The following is a 14,324-nucleotide window of genomic DNA, read 5'->3' as shown; positions in this document are numbered from 1 at the left end:
TACACAGTATTAAGAATTGGCCCCAATGTTAATGTCAAAACCAGCTGATCTGAAACTTTGTTTCTGGATTGAGTATCAAGTTAAGGCTTAGCAGAGTGAGCAATTTATCTAAAGGATCCAAAGCACAAGTCATACTCTTATAGCATTGCTGCACTGCTTTTAATTGCTGAATAAACGGTTTAAAAATACTAATTTGGAATTTTTTTTTTAGATTTCACATTTGCCAATAATGTAGACAAGTAAGTGATACATTTTTATTTCTGCTTTTATCATTAGGTCATTTTTAATTGAGTTGAATCCTAAATTATCTTCATTTCCCAAAATAAATTTTCATGAATTAAAGAGGCTTCACTCTTCATTAGATGAACAAATTGCTAAGTCTTTCTGTGATAAGTGAATTCCAGCTATGTAGTCATATGTGACAGTTAGATTTTAATATCATAACCCCAAATTTTAAAAGGGCTTTGATACATTAAATAAAATATATTAAGGATTATTATTTCAACCATTTCATTAACTGTTATTAACTATTTCAAATCAAGGGCCTTTCCTTATTTGCTTTTCTCTAAATATGTTCATCAACAGCATTATCACACAGATTAATATTTTACTATCATTGATATTTACAGGTTCAAAAGCAAGTCCAGCATTAGTTACTATAAAATCTCCCAAATTTCATAAATGGTCAATTTAAAATCATCACCCTTTTTATTTTAGTACCTATAGTTTTTATTTTTTAATTTGGATTGTGTTAAAATGTACTGCCCCAATATAGAATAGTGTAGGAAAATAATAACTTTACTAATATACTGCACTTATAATATCATATCTATAAATATTATAATCTCATTCAATGCTAGTTTTAAAACATGCATGCTTAAAATTAGAAGGCCAAATTATAACAGCCAAACTCCAAATATCTGCTTAGGCAAATGCTTTATTTTTAAAATAACATGCAATAAATACAGCATTACTAAGCATGAAAATCTTTTGTTAGTAGAATCCCAAAAAATATCTGTTAGTGGCACGATAATAAAAATAACATTCACTTTGGTTGAGCCAGTGAATTTTTTCCTGACACAAGTGCTATTCCTGCAGAACTGTGTTTGCTAACCCCGAAGATGCTGTTTTCGTGAGGGCCATGAAGAGATCAGCGGTGACCTTTACCTCTGTGAACTGGGACACAGTCCCCACACGAGATGAGAAAGACATGCAAGAGGACGGTGCAGGGCCTGCTCAAATGCGCACAATTACACTGCGATAACGCCTGGTATTCCAGAAAGCAGAGCGCTTTTCTGTTATTTAAACTTTCCTGTATCTTGGCATATCATTATGATGATGTTATTCGACAAATTTAAATGGAATTGGAAACTAATGTTAATGTTATTAGTAGGTGCTGGCGTGCTGGTTCCAATTGGTAGTGATGCTGTGCACAAAGCACTGCCCTGGCTATGCTTAAGCCCATTGATGCAGGCCACAGTGTCAGTCCATCTTGCTGGAGGGCTTCTATTTTATTAACCCTCTACTCTACCAAGCATGACTTTTCCTTTGACAGGGTCTGCTCTCCCCTGATAGCATACCCAAAGTCTATGAGAAACACTAATCTTGACACACAGTTCCTACATCTTATGTTACATATGATAAAGCATGTGCTGGGGTAAAACAAGCATACAGACATGTACATTTGTTGTTAGGTGCCAGCAGTCGGCTCCGACCCACAGCTGCATTATGCACAATGGAACAAAATACTCAAGATCCTGTGCCATCATCACAATTGTTCCTGCGCCTGGGCCCATTCTGCAGCCATTGTGTCAATCTGTCTCATTGAGGGGCTTCACCTCTTTTGCCAACCATGATGTCCTCCTCCAGCGACTGGTTTCTCCTAACAATGTATGTAAGACAAGGCTTGCCATCCTTGCCTCTCAGGAGCACTCTGGCCCTACTTCTACCAACACAGGTCAGGTGGTCCTTTTAGCAATCCCTAGTACTCCCAATATTCCCCAGTCCCACAATGCAGCTGCATCAATTTTTCTTTCATCTTCCTTATACAGTAGCTATCTTTCACATGTATGTGAGGCAATTGAGAATACCGTGACTCGGGTCAGGTGCACCTTTAATCCTCAAAATAACATCTGTGCTTTTAATACTCTTACTGAGTATTGTGCAGCACATTTACCTCATGTAAAATGTTTTATGATCTCTTGATTAATGCTTCCAAGAGCATTGCTTGTGGATCCAAGCAAGACAAAATATTTAACAATTTCAACTCTTTCTCCATTTATCATGATGTTACCTGTTGTTCCAGTTGGGAGGATTTGGGTCTTCTTTACACTGAATTGTAAAGCTACAATCCTTGGTCTTCCTCAGCAAGGGCTTCGATTCCTCCTCACTTTCAGCAAGCAAGGTTGTGTCATCTGCACATCACAGGTCATTAATAAGCCTTCCTCCAACCCTGATGCAGCATTCTTCATAGAATTCAGCTTCTCTGATGATATATTCAGCATATAGATTTGAACAAGGATGGTGAGAGGCTACAAACCTGACATACACCTTTCCTGATTTAAATCCTGCAGTCTGCCTTTGTTCTGTTCAGACAACTGCTTCTGGATCTATGTACAAGTTTTTCATGAGCACAATGAAGTGTTCTAGAACTCCCATTCTTCCCTAGTTTATACACAGTTTATTATGGTCCACATTCTCAAATGCCTTGGCATAGTCAATGAAACGCAAGTAAACATCTTTCTGGTATTCTCTGCTTTGAGCCAAGATCCATCTGACATTGGCAATGATATTCCTTGTTCCAGGTCCTCTTCTGAATCCAGCCTGAACTTCTGGCAGTTTCCTGGCAATGTATTGCTACAACTATTGTTGTATGGGCTTAAGCAAAATTTTACTTGCATGCTATATCAATGATATCATTCCATAGTTTGAGCATTCTGTTGAGTTAGCTTTCTCTGGGATGGGCAAAAATGTGGATGTCTTCCAGTCAGTTGGCCAAGTAACTAACTGTCTTCCCAGTTTCCTGGCCTACACAGGAAGAGTCTCCAGTGTATCTTCAGCTTGCTGAAACACCTGTATTAGAGCTTGAGTTCTGAGCACCTTGGTTGACAGAGGCTATGGAAGACAGTGACCGTGCAAAAATAGATTGTCTTCATTTAATCCCTTCTGATCATTAAGCAAGGATGTAGATAATCTTGGGCTCAGGCATAGTGCATTGGAATGTAGATTACTTACCTCCACCATCTGCTGCCAGCCAGGGAGGGGCAGTCTTCAGGTTTCTGTGAGTGTCCTGGATCTGACAGCACAGGGGTTCCATTATCGTGAGGAATGCCGATCAGTCATGCCTTGGTCAGGAGGCCCTGGACCAAACTTATAAGTTCTCTGAGCTAAGAATGTCCATATCCCAAGTGTGGTCCTACTTCTGCTTCTGTGGACTCCTCTGTAATTGTGATCTATTGATCAGCCACCAATGATGACTTGGTGACCGTCCCTTTTGTTTGATGCCATACTGAATTAGTGTTCAGACTGAGTCCTTCGATGCTATTATGACCTCGTACAGATGGTCGCCCTCATCCAGATGATGTGTCTGTGTCCCTTTTAAGATTTAACAAATGTTCTCCTTAAATTATATTTGAGACTGGGGGCTCTTTGTTCCCCAAAACACATTACCATAAGCATTCACCTCAATACACTTTTACAAGTGAACATGCTGACCAGGGATTCTGGATCAGCAGCAATAGTACCCACATTCTAGAAGCCCTCCTCCCATCCCCAGTCCCTACCCACTCCTCAAAAGGAATGACTGTCTGGGTTTGCAGACCACAATTGTGTCTGTTTTTGAAAGACCTGTAAATAAAACCAAGGACACATTTTGCCTGCTTTCACATGGCAGTTACATCCACCCACGTGGCTGGTAGGAGTAACAATGCTGTCATTTGCACGCGTGTGTAGTTCTCCATTGTATAAATAAAGCATGCATCTTATTCTCCAGGTACTGCGTTTTTCTCTTGCCCATGGTGACATCTGCCAGCTGTGAGTACGGGCTAATGCTCTGGCGTGGCCCAGCCTGCTGGGAGGGGAGACGCCCAAAGAGCCTGGAGCAGTTGCCTGGTGCTGAGTGACAAAATTGGTCAGTTAAGGTTAACTCAAAGACATCGCTGGTTTTCCCAGAAGACATCTTCAGGATTCTGGAGCTGAGTAGGAGCCTAATGAGCAAGATCAAAGGCTTGTGAAAGGCAGAGTGGCATTTCTTCTTATCTGGGAGTGCTTAGGAAACAGCCCTGCTGAAGTAATGGGACTGAAACCCTAACAGGCAAGAGATGAAAGCTTTAGAATTGGCATGAAGAACCTAGTCTCCTTTCACTGGATGCACCATGGACCTTGCGAACCTCCACTGGAGCCACTGATAAAACAGTGGCGTTCTGTGCAGGTCTATTATTTTATTAGCTGCAGAGATACAACAAAATTCACATCTTATCTGGTAGTGGTAACTTGAGGGTACTGAGTAGTAAGCTTCCTTGAGTCCGAGCTCTGCATTTTCAGACAAGCGAGGCGATCTTTTACATTTTGTTCTCATCTGTGCTGTTGAGTGGTTAATAGATGCCATTGTGAGCACAGTAGAACTGTTACAAGGAGTTCTCAAGGCAGTGACCTTTGGGAAGCAGGCCTTTAGGCCTATCTTCGGAGTGGATTCGAACTACCAACCTTTGTGCTAGTATTACATGCTAAACTGTTACATCACGCAGGGACCACTCATCTGTTGAGGATAAGAATACAATTAATTCATACGGTTGTTGTACCTACTAAGGCAAGCGTGTCAAGGGGATCTAATAACCATAAGGGTTAAGCTATGACCATTACCTATTGAGTCAAAAAAGATCACTGGTGTTGGGGAAGTGCTGGATGGCTAACCCCACCACCAACCTCCCCACAGGAGACAGGTGAGGCTCTCTGCCTCCATACAGATTTACAGAAATGCCGTGGAAATGCTAGATAGGCTGCTATGAGTCATAATCGACTTGATGTCAGTGGGTTTGGTTTTGATTTTTCAGTGGTTAAGTGCTTAGCTAGGAGCCCTGGTGGCAATAGTGATTACACATTGGGGTGTGATCCAGTTTAAAACCACTAGCTTCTCCAAGGGAGAAAGAAGGGGCTTTCTACTCCCATAAAGAATTATAGTCTCCCCCCCCAAAAAAAAAGAATTATAGTCTCCCAAACCCACAGGGGCAGTTCTACCCTGTTCTATAGGGTCATTGTGAGTCGGCATCGACTTGAAGGCAGTGAGCTTGATTTAGTTTTGGTAAATGCTTAGCTGCTAACTGATGGTTTCTTGTGGGTATGACAGGGGAGGTTGGGGCAGGCTGGGGAGCTAACAAGTGTAAGAATATAGAAAATTTTTCTAAAACTGTGTGTTAGTCTGGGTAGACTAGAGAAACAAATCCACGGATACACATAAGTGTATAAGAAAGAGATTTATATACAAGAGCAATTGAACATGGAGAAAGCATCTCACCCCAGTCCAGACCAAGTCCAGAAGCCCGATATTAGCCCACATGTCTGATATCAATCTATAAAGTCCTCTTCAGACTCATGAAACACAGGCAATGAAGCCAAATGCAGGACGATCACAGGCCAGTGGGTAGACAGTCTTTGGGTCCAGTGGCGTTGTAAGCATTTGTGGCTTCTCTGGCTTCTGAGGTCTTGTCAGCTGCATGTCCCTTATCTTCTGCAATATCTCCCAGGGAGTAGCAGAGAGAGAAGTGTCTTCCGCCTCTAAGGAGGAAGTACCAGATTTCCCAGAATTCTCAGAAGGCCAGGCCCACAGAAGTCTCATTGGCTATCTCCAGATTAACAGCCTAGACTGCACCCCCACTACACTCTTAATTCTTAAATTGACACCAGATTAGGTGACTACCACAAATTGATTGTATAACTCGATGTGATTGAACAATTGAATTATATGACGTGTGAATTATATTCCAGTAAGTGTTTTTTTGAAAGTTTTTTAAAAACCCAAACTTTATTAGATTTTTTATCTACAATTAGAAATTCATCTCAATGAAGGGAAAATTCACCTCTACATTGCCAATCTCTTCATTTTTCTGTTTCCTTCTATGTTTTTTCACAATGATCCATAATCTCCAAAATAGGGACCAGGCCTTCTTGCCAAAGCCTGCTATAGTATCTACTAGAAGGTGAGAAAACAAAGTCATTTCCCCAAACAGAACCCTGGTAAGAAGGCATGCTGGTGAAAGAGGAAAACCTTGGAGAGCTATTGCCCTGTTTGCATTTAGAGATGTTGACATTTTCCAAGAAAGGTAGACAGAATTTGCTTGCTAAATTCCTACCCATTGGTTCCACTTACACGAACTCTTCCAGACACAGTGTGGCTGGCATAGGGTGTGCCAGCAGCCCTGAAGTGAGTCATGAGTTGGCACTGAGAACTTACCTACAGTCTGGGTGAGTGTGGGTGAGTGCGGGTGAGTGTGGGTGAGTGTGGGTGAAGGCAAGGGAACTTTAGAAGAAAAGTAATTACGTGTGAGAGTGAGGAGGAGAAAGTGGTAGCAATTCAATCAGTAAAGTGAAAATTCTAGATATTGATCTATAATTATACATGTAAAATAATCATCAAAAGACCAGGAATTTGCTAAATTCTCTAGTATTTCTTAAGTTTGCTAGTATTGCTCTTTATCTGCCACCGTACCCATAGACAGCAATAAACAAGGAAACAAACAGTGAGCCATTTATAATAGTAGACACAATTTATTGTACAATCAATACAAGACCTTTTGAAACACAGAACTCTCCAGATATCACATACTCTTGTTCTGCTTAAATGTTGTATAGACTGAAAACGAATGCTAGGACTTTCCACAATTGATAGCGGTAACTCACGATTCCTGGGCAGGAAAAGTCATATGAACATACAAGAAATAGCCATCAGTCTTCCAGGTGGGAGTATGGCACGTGAATTAGTCTGACAAAGGCCTATTCAGCAATTATTTAATACAAGAAACTTGATGAGCCACCCCTCTTAGTGCGCATGCGCAGAGAATCTAGCTATGCTGCAGTTCCTTCATAAGGACTGGCCATTTCTGAGAGTACAAATGCTGAGGATAAAAAGCCACTGCGGAAACCGCAGAGTTCACACTGCTCAGGGTCATTTCTATAAAAATACTACCATCCGCTCAACTACGGCAAGAACATCCTTTAACATAAACTCGTTTTTTTAATTACATGGCACCCCGATAAGTAGGAAGCTCATGTTTGCAAATGCTGTGAGGGTAAGTCAAAAAGTATGGTTACAAAATCACAGTAAACTTTACTAAACAAACTTATAAAAATGTGAAGCCATGGCTTCTCAACAGACCTCCCTTCTAGGTCTGCACACTTGCAGAGATCCGGGGAAGGGTTCTCAATGGCCTCCTCATAGGACAGCCCTGAGGACCCTTGAAGAATGAGCAGGTGCATCATCTTGGGGGAAAAGAATTCCCTGGTGCGTCTTTCCTGGCCCTTTTCCCACTTTCTTCAAACGTGTTCCACAGAGCTCCCAGGACCGCAGTGCCCTTCAAGAAAATCAATTAAGATCATGCCTTTGGAATAACAGTCTTCCTAACCTCCTGAGTTGACCTCTCCTTTGAATTGAAATCTCTCTTGAAGTCAGTCTTTTACTAGGACTTTTTGTTGAAGGCATCCTAATAAGACTAGGCCAAGTACATTAGTGAGAGAACTTGTCTGCAGCCATCCCCCTAAGAATAGCAGAGCCATTTGGAATAAACCTGCTCATGTATATTCTAGATTCCCGGTAGCAATACTTTTTGACTTACCCTCAGAGTTGTATGAATTTTATTTACATATAAATAACTCTCTGAACTACCCTTCTTGGTGATTTCCTAGAAAAGCCACTTCTCTGACACATGTTCCGCTTCCTTCTTTTTTTGTTTCCATTGAGAAAAAAATAGACTTCAAAACGCAAGCAAGAATGATTTCACCAGTGTAGGGGGGATCAGGGAGAACTCTGGGGAGGAATGTTTGTCCAGTTACGGACCAGGAGTCAGAAAGTAGGGTGGAGGAGGCAGAGCTTTGTTGGCAGCATCTATACTAAGAAATGTGGACCTTGTCGCAGTGCCATGCAGATATCACGAGGCAATGAGGGCAGCCTGGTCGCGTGTCCCCAGCTACCTGTGCAGGTGAGGAACACTTGGTGCCTGTTACTCCTCTGGCGCCAGTGGACCCGCAGGACCATCCTGTGCACACTCCGTCCCAGCCTCACTCTGCGGAGGTGCCTTCTCCCCTGCCACACAGTCCCCTTGAGTGGCACTGTCTTGCGAGGATCCGGTCTCAGCATGTGGCGGCTCTTCATTGACACAATCAGAATTGAAATCGCGTTGGCCATCTGATAAAAGGTAAACAAAACCAAACCCCAGTGACCTCCTTCCTAGTACAGACTGGACATTCTTTTCAGCGCTTTACACACATTGGCTCACTTAGCCCTCCTCATAGCTGCAGGAAGGAAACATGCCAGTCTGTCCACTTGGCAAACGGGCAAACTGAAAAGAGAGGTGACAACACTTGCCCCCTGTTGTAAAGCTTGTCAACCATAAACGGTGTTCAAAAACAGCACTGCCATTAATGAGCCCCCACATGGGGATGACAAAGCCCATCCTCCATTGGCTACAAAAGCAAAAAGAGGGTTCATGGTTCTTGGGGTATATGTGGCACAGCTGATGGCGAACACCTGGAAGCTCTAACTCTACAGACAGTTCCTTCATGATGATCCTATTTCTCTGCACACTTAGTATGACGGTTATTGTCTGTCTACAGCCTGTAGGGTAAAATATTTGGTCAGAAAGAGTAGGTATGCGCTCAGAAAGCCTAGCTTACTTCCCCTACCACATGGCTTCTGTTCAAATCATTCGTTCCCACTGATATACAGTGTTCCTCAACCAAGGGTAAAGGGGTCGTGGAAGTGGAAATGCCTAATGTCAGAGCTGCTTGAGCGACTTTTCAAATTATATTTATTCCTCCCAGAACACCTAATGCATTCTCAGGGGTGGAGGCAATAGTAGGGGGTACCCTACTCCTCCCCAATAGGAGTTTCAATGCTGACCCAAAACTGGATCCAACCTCATGAAGGATGAAGACAAAGTAACGTGGAAAGCCCTGCTCAGCTACTTGCAGAGATGTAGATGTCATGTTAGATGTGCAGTCCACGGGGTTTTCTCAAGTGGGCAGCCTACCCCTTCTCTGTAGTCTGGATGCTCGGCGGGAACCTCTTCACTGCGGGTGACTGCTAGCATTTGAAATGCCATGGCGTAGCCGTCAGTACCGTAGCCATTTACAAGCCACCGCAGTAGGACACACGGGCAGGCGAGTGTTTTGAGAGGCAAGGATGGATGTTCCTTTGAGGAGGAGGGTGCACCCCACCCAAACCCTGGTGTTTCAATCGCCTCAAACGCAGGTGAGAGTTGGATTCTGACTAAGTAAGCTTGAAGGAAAATCCACCCATTTATTGGCAGAGAATATTGATGGTACCACGGACTACCAAAAGAACAAACAAGTCTGTCTTGGAAGAAGTCCAGCCAGCATGCTCCTCAGAGGCAAGGATGGCAAGGCCTTTTCTTACAGATGGTGGGCAGTGGCAGCAGACGGCATGGTGGCAAGTGGAGGGGCAGTGAAAAAGAGGAAGGTCCTTGACAAGATGGACTGGCATCGTCACTGCAACCATGGGCCCGAATATAGCCATGACGAGCAGGGCGGGCAGTATTTGGTTCTGTTGTACAGAGGGTGCTATGGGTCGGAACCAACTTGGCTGGACCGAACAACAGCAGCAACAACATTAGCTGTTAGGTCATCTGCAATTTGGACATTTACTATCATTTTGTCTATCGTTCTAAAACTTTTGCTTTGGTTCTCAACCTGTGGATCGCGACCCTTTTTGGGGTCAAATGACCCTTTCATAGGAGTCGCCCGATTCATAACAGTGCTATATTGTATAAAAAATTACAGTGATGAAGTAGCAACAAAAATAATTTTATGGTTGGGGGTCACCACATGAGGAACTGTATTAAAGGGTCATGGCATTAGGAAGGTTGGCAACCACTGGTTTAAAGGTTTCCAACCTCAAAATCTTTTGGTAGTCATTAAAAACTCTCACTGCCAGTCAATCCCTACACATAGTGCCCCCGCCACCCTGCCTAAAGCACAGCAAAGTCGCCCTTGCAGGTTTCTAAAACTAAATCTTGGCAGGGGTAGAAAGCCTCATCTTACTCCCATAGAGGGGCTGGTAGTTTGAATTGCTGGTCTTGTGTTTTCATCAGCCCAACTCATACCAACCTGTACACCACAGGACTCCTTTTGGGAACTAACAGTGGAAATTAACTCTTCTATTTTAAAGGCCTTAAATTCCTTCATGAGAAGAAATCAGGTAACTATTGACTGGAATCCCATTGCCCCGTGGTGGCTGCATGCACCAGAAAGTAGACTGTGAAATAAAATACATTTCTCAACAGTGGGAGCCAGACTGACCATGTGCTATGCATGATCCCACCAAAACAGGGGCACACTGAGTTTTACTGTGACCCTATGCTAGCATCCATCATCCCAGAGCTGTCTGGGTCCCCGGAGATCAGTTCCTATGTGCCTGTTACTATCACCGAGCACACCTTGCACCCGAGAAGTAGCAGGCGCTCAGTTTGTACGTACCATTCTCCTCACTTGGTCCTCTGGCTGCCTCCGAACGTTGCTTCTCATAGATGACCTTCAGATTCTTGCATGTTTTCTTATGTGAAAACCAGTGTGTTTTTTGGCAGGTCTGATCACAGTATATTACCTGAAAGCAATTAATTGCAGGTTTGTTTTCATTTCAAGGGTTCTGATTGCATGGTTTTCCGACTATGATGCTAAAGAAAGACGTCGCAAAGATGTCACATTCTTCATGCTTTATTTTAAAACCACGATGTGTGAATATGTCCCAACTTAGCTCACATTTATATATATTCATATATATACAAATATATATTTGTATATGAAAGTTTACTGAATACGCTACTAACAAATGGTTTATTAACAACCCCTGATTTGTCTGAATACAAAGACAAAATAGTGACTTTCCCCTGAGGAGTCGAGGTTGGTTGGGAAGTGTGGCGTGGTGCAGACGGGAGGGAGGGGGCTACTGAAAGGATTAGAATACAGGCCTGGAGAAAAGATATCAGGAACACCGGAAACCGTGACTGGCTATGGCTGCAGCGAGTCAGTGTCCACAGATAAAGAGGAGGAAGCACTCTTCATGAAGGGGCATGTTGAACAAAACTGCGGAACTGGGCGAGTGAATGCTCTGTGCAAGGGCAGAGAGAAGCCTGAAGTCCACAGACCCGGGATCTGTGCCAGTGGGGCAGTAAAGGATGATGGAGTGAACCTCAGTGAGGATAAAGAAGTCACCTGCAGTGAGGTCAGGTGAGTAAGGTGTGGTTTTCTGCCAAACACGGGTGCACTGAGATGGCTGTGTGAGCCGGTACATTGTCGTGGTGGCAAAACCAGTCCCCTGTCTGCCACAAATCAGGCCTTTTTGGTTGCACACTGTTATGCAATCTTTTCAGAACCTCTAAATAGAAAGCTTGATTTGGAAAAAAAAACTCCAAATTCACTATGCCCCTCACATCAAAAAAGCACAAATAAGCATCATCTTGATCTTTGATTTCACTTGACAAGATTTTGTTGGGTGAGGTGATGATGGCATCTTCCACTGGATGGATTGATCTTTGCTTCTGGGGTTGTAAGAAGAGCACCATGTCTCATCACCAGTAATGACCTTGAAAAAAGTCTAGGTCACTTTGGAGCTGGTCTTTCAAAGCACAGCATGTTTCCAGTCAACATTCTTTTTCCTGGGCAGTCAAAACCCGAGGCACAAATTTCACAGTGACCCTTCTCATTCCCAAGTCATCTGTTAAAATGTGCTGTACCGAGCTCCAAGATAGTCCAGATAACCTCATTATAGCTTCAGTGGTCTGTTGTCAGTCTTCGAGCACAAGTGCATGGATTTTGTCAACCTTTTTGTCTGTTCAGGATGTTGACAGATGTCCAGGTCAAGGTTTGTCATCAACATTTCACCGTTTTTTAAACAAGAAAACCACTCATACACTTGAGTTTTCCCACAGCACTTTCTTGTAAGCTGTGTTGAACATCGCAATAGTTTCTGCAGCACTTTTTCCCCCCCCGAGCAGAAAAAATTTCACAGCCACAAGCTGATCTCTGAAATCAGCCATCACAAAACAAACAAACAAACAAAGTTCAAGCAAAACTGCTTTTATGAAAAATTCACTGTGACCAGAGAGAAACTTCCCAGGCAACGCCACTGGGTGCATTAACTCGGAGAGCGTACTCAATGCTTGCTTAGTGGGGAAAATGCGTACTAAGAAGCTCTACAGAGCAGAGCTTTGCCTGGCTTTATTTTTAGTGTGTGTGTGGGGGTACCTCTTGTATGTATCACACTGTAAATTGTATTACTTATTGGCTCTGATTACTCTTGTCTTCCCTGTATTCATATCCTTCCCTATGTGATTTCAAAGTGCCTTTCACAAAAAGCTCAGCGCTGTCACTGTAGATTTTGTTATGCGGACTGGTTTGGCTAATGGAATGAAACGGCACGGCCATTTTGCTCACTCATGCCCCTGCTATCGCTATAGAATATCCTCAGGTTAGCCAACTGTTTCGCAGAGGCTGACATAGGGAGCAGGGCTGCTCCAGACATGTCCAGCCAACCACAAGCCCGAGAAAAGTAAGTGACAGCTGTTTTAAGCACAGTGTTTAAGTATGCTTCTGTTTCTTTAAGGCCGTAATAGTTAAACAATAAAGACGGTCTCATTGAACTCACAGCATCACATGTAAGGAAGCTGAAGGTCAAGCAAGGTAATTAATTCAAAGTAGATGAAGCTGGAAAAGTAGGCTACGATATTGTGGTGGGTTTATATAAATATGTTAAAGAGTATCACCTGAAAGTCAGTAGGTAAATTCACATTACTTGTGGAGTCAAGTGAGTGTACAGATCGAGCATGCATGTAATGGGAGAGGCACAGCATCCGAGAGGCCATTTAAAACGGCAGCTCTGGTACAGGTGGGAAGTGCAGTCCAGAGCGGGGATGCTGGGCCCAAAAGTGACTGTCACAAAGAACGTGAAGTTTTATACGCAAGAGTTAATGACAAGAGTTTAGTCTAAACGAGTATCAAAAGTCTTATAACGGTACATTTAACATTTATCCTATTCACAAGTTTCCTATCTAAACTAGGCTCGGTACTAATGCTCTATGGATAACCAGTTGGTATTTCGGTTTCTCGATCACTGATGTATTATTCCCTGCCCCCTCTCTTTGGGGTGGTCAGTATAGAAGCTAAGCTAGCCCAGGAATCTGATAGAAGACAGGGTATAGAACTACCATCTCTCCTGTAGGCCTCTTCCAAAATGTAAAGATGAGAAGGGTGTGGGTAAGGGGAGCCACCGTACTGCAAATTGTACAATAATGGAATGAATGAAAATGATAAGATGTCGTGAAGATATAAACAGTGTCACTGAATTATTTCTGTGCAGACTATTAAAGGGAAAGTAATTGGTTCTGTGAGCTTTCACCGTAAATACAATAAAGTATTATTTAAAACATATACCTAATGTACTGGATGCTTAGAGAACAAGAATGTTGGACCAGCCAACTGGCAGAGTTAAGGAACCTTAAACCCACTACCAGCCTGGAAGGAAATCCCAACCAGGTGCCGATGCACATAAAATAGAATTTTGTTCTTACCATTTTGCATACTGAACATCTTTTACTTGCTCCTTTTTCTCCGCAGGTTGTGCAGAATTCAACATCCACAAAGCCCACCTGACCGGTGATGGCTTGGTGAAGGACAGAGAAGGCCGTGGGCTCGGATCCCTAGGGAGGGCATAATGAGAGAAAGGATGCTGAAACCAGCCTGGAAGGCCTGTAGAGGGGCCAGTCATGAATGGTGCTGCATGGATCAGACACCTCAAACAAGGAAGGTCCTTAAGGCTAGGGAGGAAATGCAAAAGGAGCCCTGGTGGTGTTCCTGTGCTCAGCCACTAAGCCACTAACGGAAGGGGAAGGCTGCCCCAGGCATTCCTCAAAAGAATGAGGTGGCAGTCTGCACTGACCTTATGACAAAGGACAGGCTTCTTATTCTTTTGAGCTGTCTCTTCCATACAAAGTAGGTGGTCAATAGGTATTGATCTCAATAACAATGGGAAATAAAAGACCCTGCTGTAAAAGAAAACTAATTTTTTAATTGGGATGATTCAAGAAGCCTAAAATAAAATA

General features: G+C 43.1%; 2 protein-coding genes across 2 annotated transcripts in view; one reads left to right on the top strand and one right to left on the bottom strand.

Annotated features, from left to right (window-relative positions):
- Positions 1-1,264, top strand: part of LRRC72 (leucine rich repeat containing 72) — a 68,500-nt gene extending 67,236 nt beyond the window's left edge. Inside the window, exons 8-9 of the mRNA XM_075557336.1 lie at positions 212-239; positions 1,099-1,264. Of these exons, the coding sequence (XP_075413451.1) occupies positions 212-239; positions 1,099-1,264 (194 nt within the window). The remainder of the gene's footprint in view (positions 1-211; positions 240-1,098) is intronic.
- Positions 1,265-7,878: 6,614 nt separating this feature from the next.
- The window catches only part of ANKMY2 (ankyrin repeat and MYND domain containing 2), a 43,429-nt gene continuing 36,983 nt past the window's right edge, over positions 7,879-14,324 (bottom strand). The window contains exons 8-10 of the mRNA XM_075558338.1: positions 13,794-13,922; positions 10,705-10,831; positions 7,879-8,395 (exon numbers count right to left, since the gene is read on the bottom strand). Of these exons, the coding sequence (XP_075414453.1) occupies positions 8,211-8,395; positions 10,705-10,831; positions 13,794-13,922 (441 nt within the window). The 3' untranslated portion in view covers positions 7,879-8,210. The remainder of the gene's footprint in view (positions 8,396-10,704; positions 10,832-13,793; positions 13,923-14,324) is intronic.

The sequence above is a fragment of the Tenrec ecaudatus genome, chromosome 9, assembly GCF_050624435.1.
Source record: "Tenrec ecaudatus isolate mTenEca1 chromosome 9, mTenEca1.hap1, whole genome shotgun sequence".
In the NCBI taxonomy this organism is placed as follows: Eukaryota; Metazoa; Chordata; class Mammalia; order Afrosoricida; family Tenrecidae; genus Tenrec; species Tenrec ecaudatus.
The sequence above is the reverse complement of the archived record's forward strand: the minus strand, read 5'-3'. Positions and strand labels throughout refer to the sequence as shown.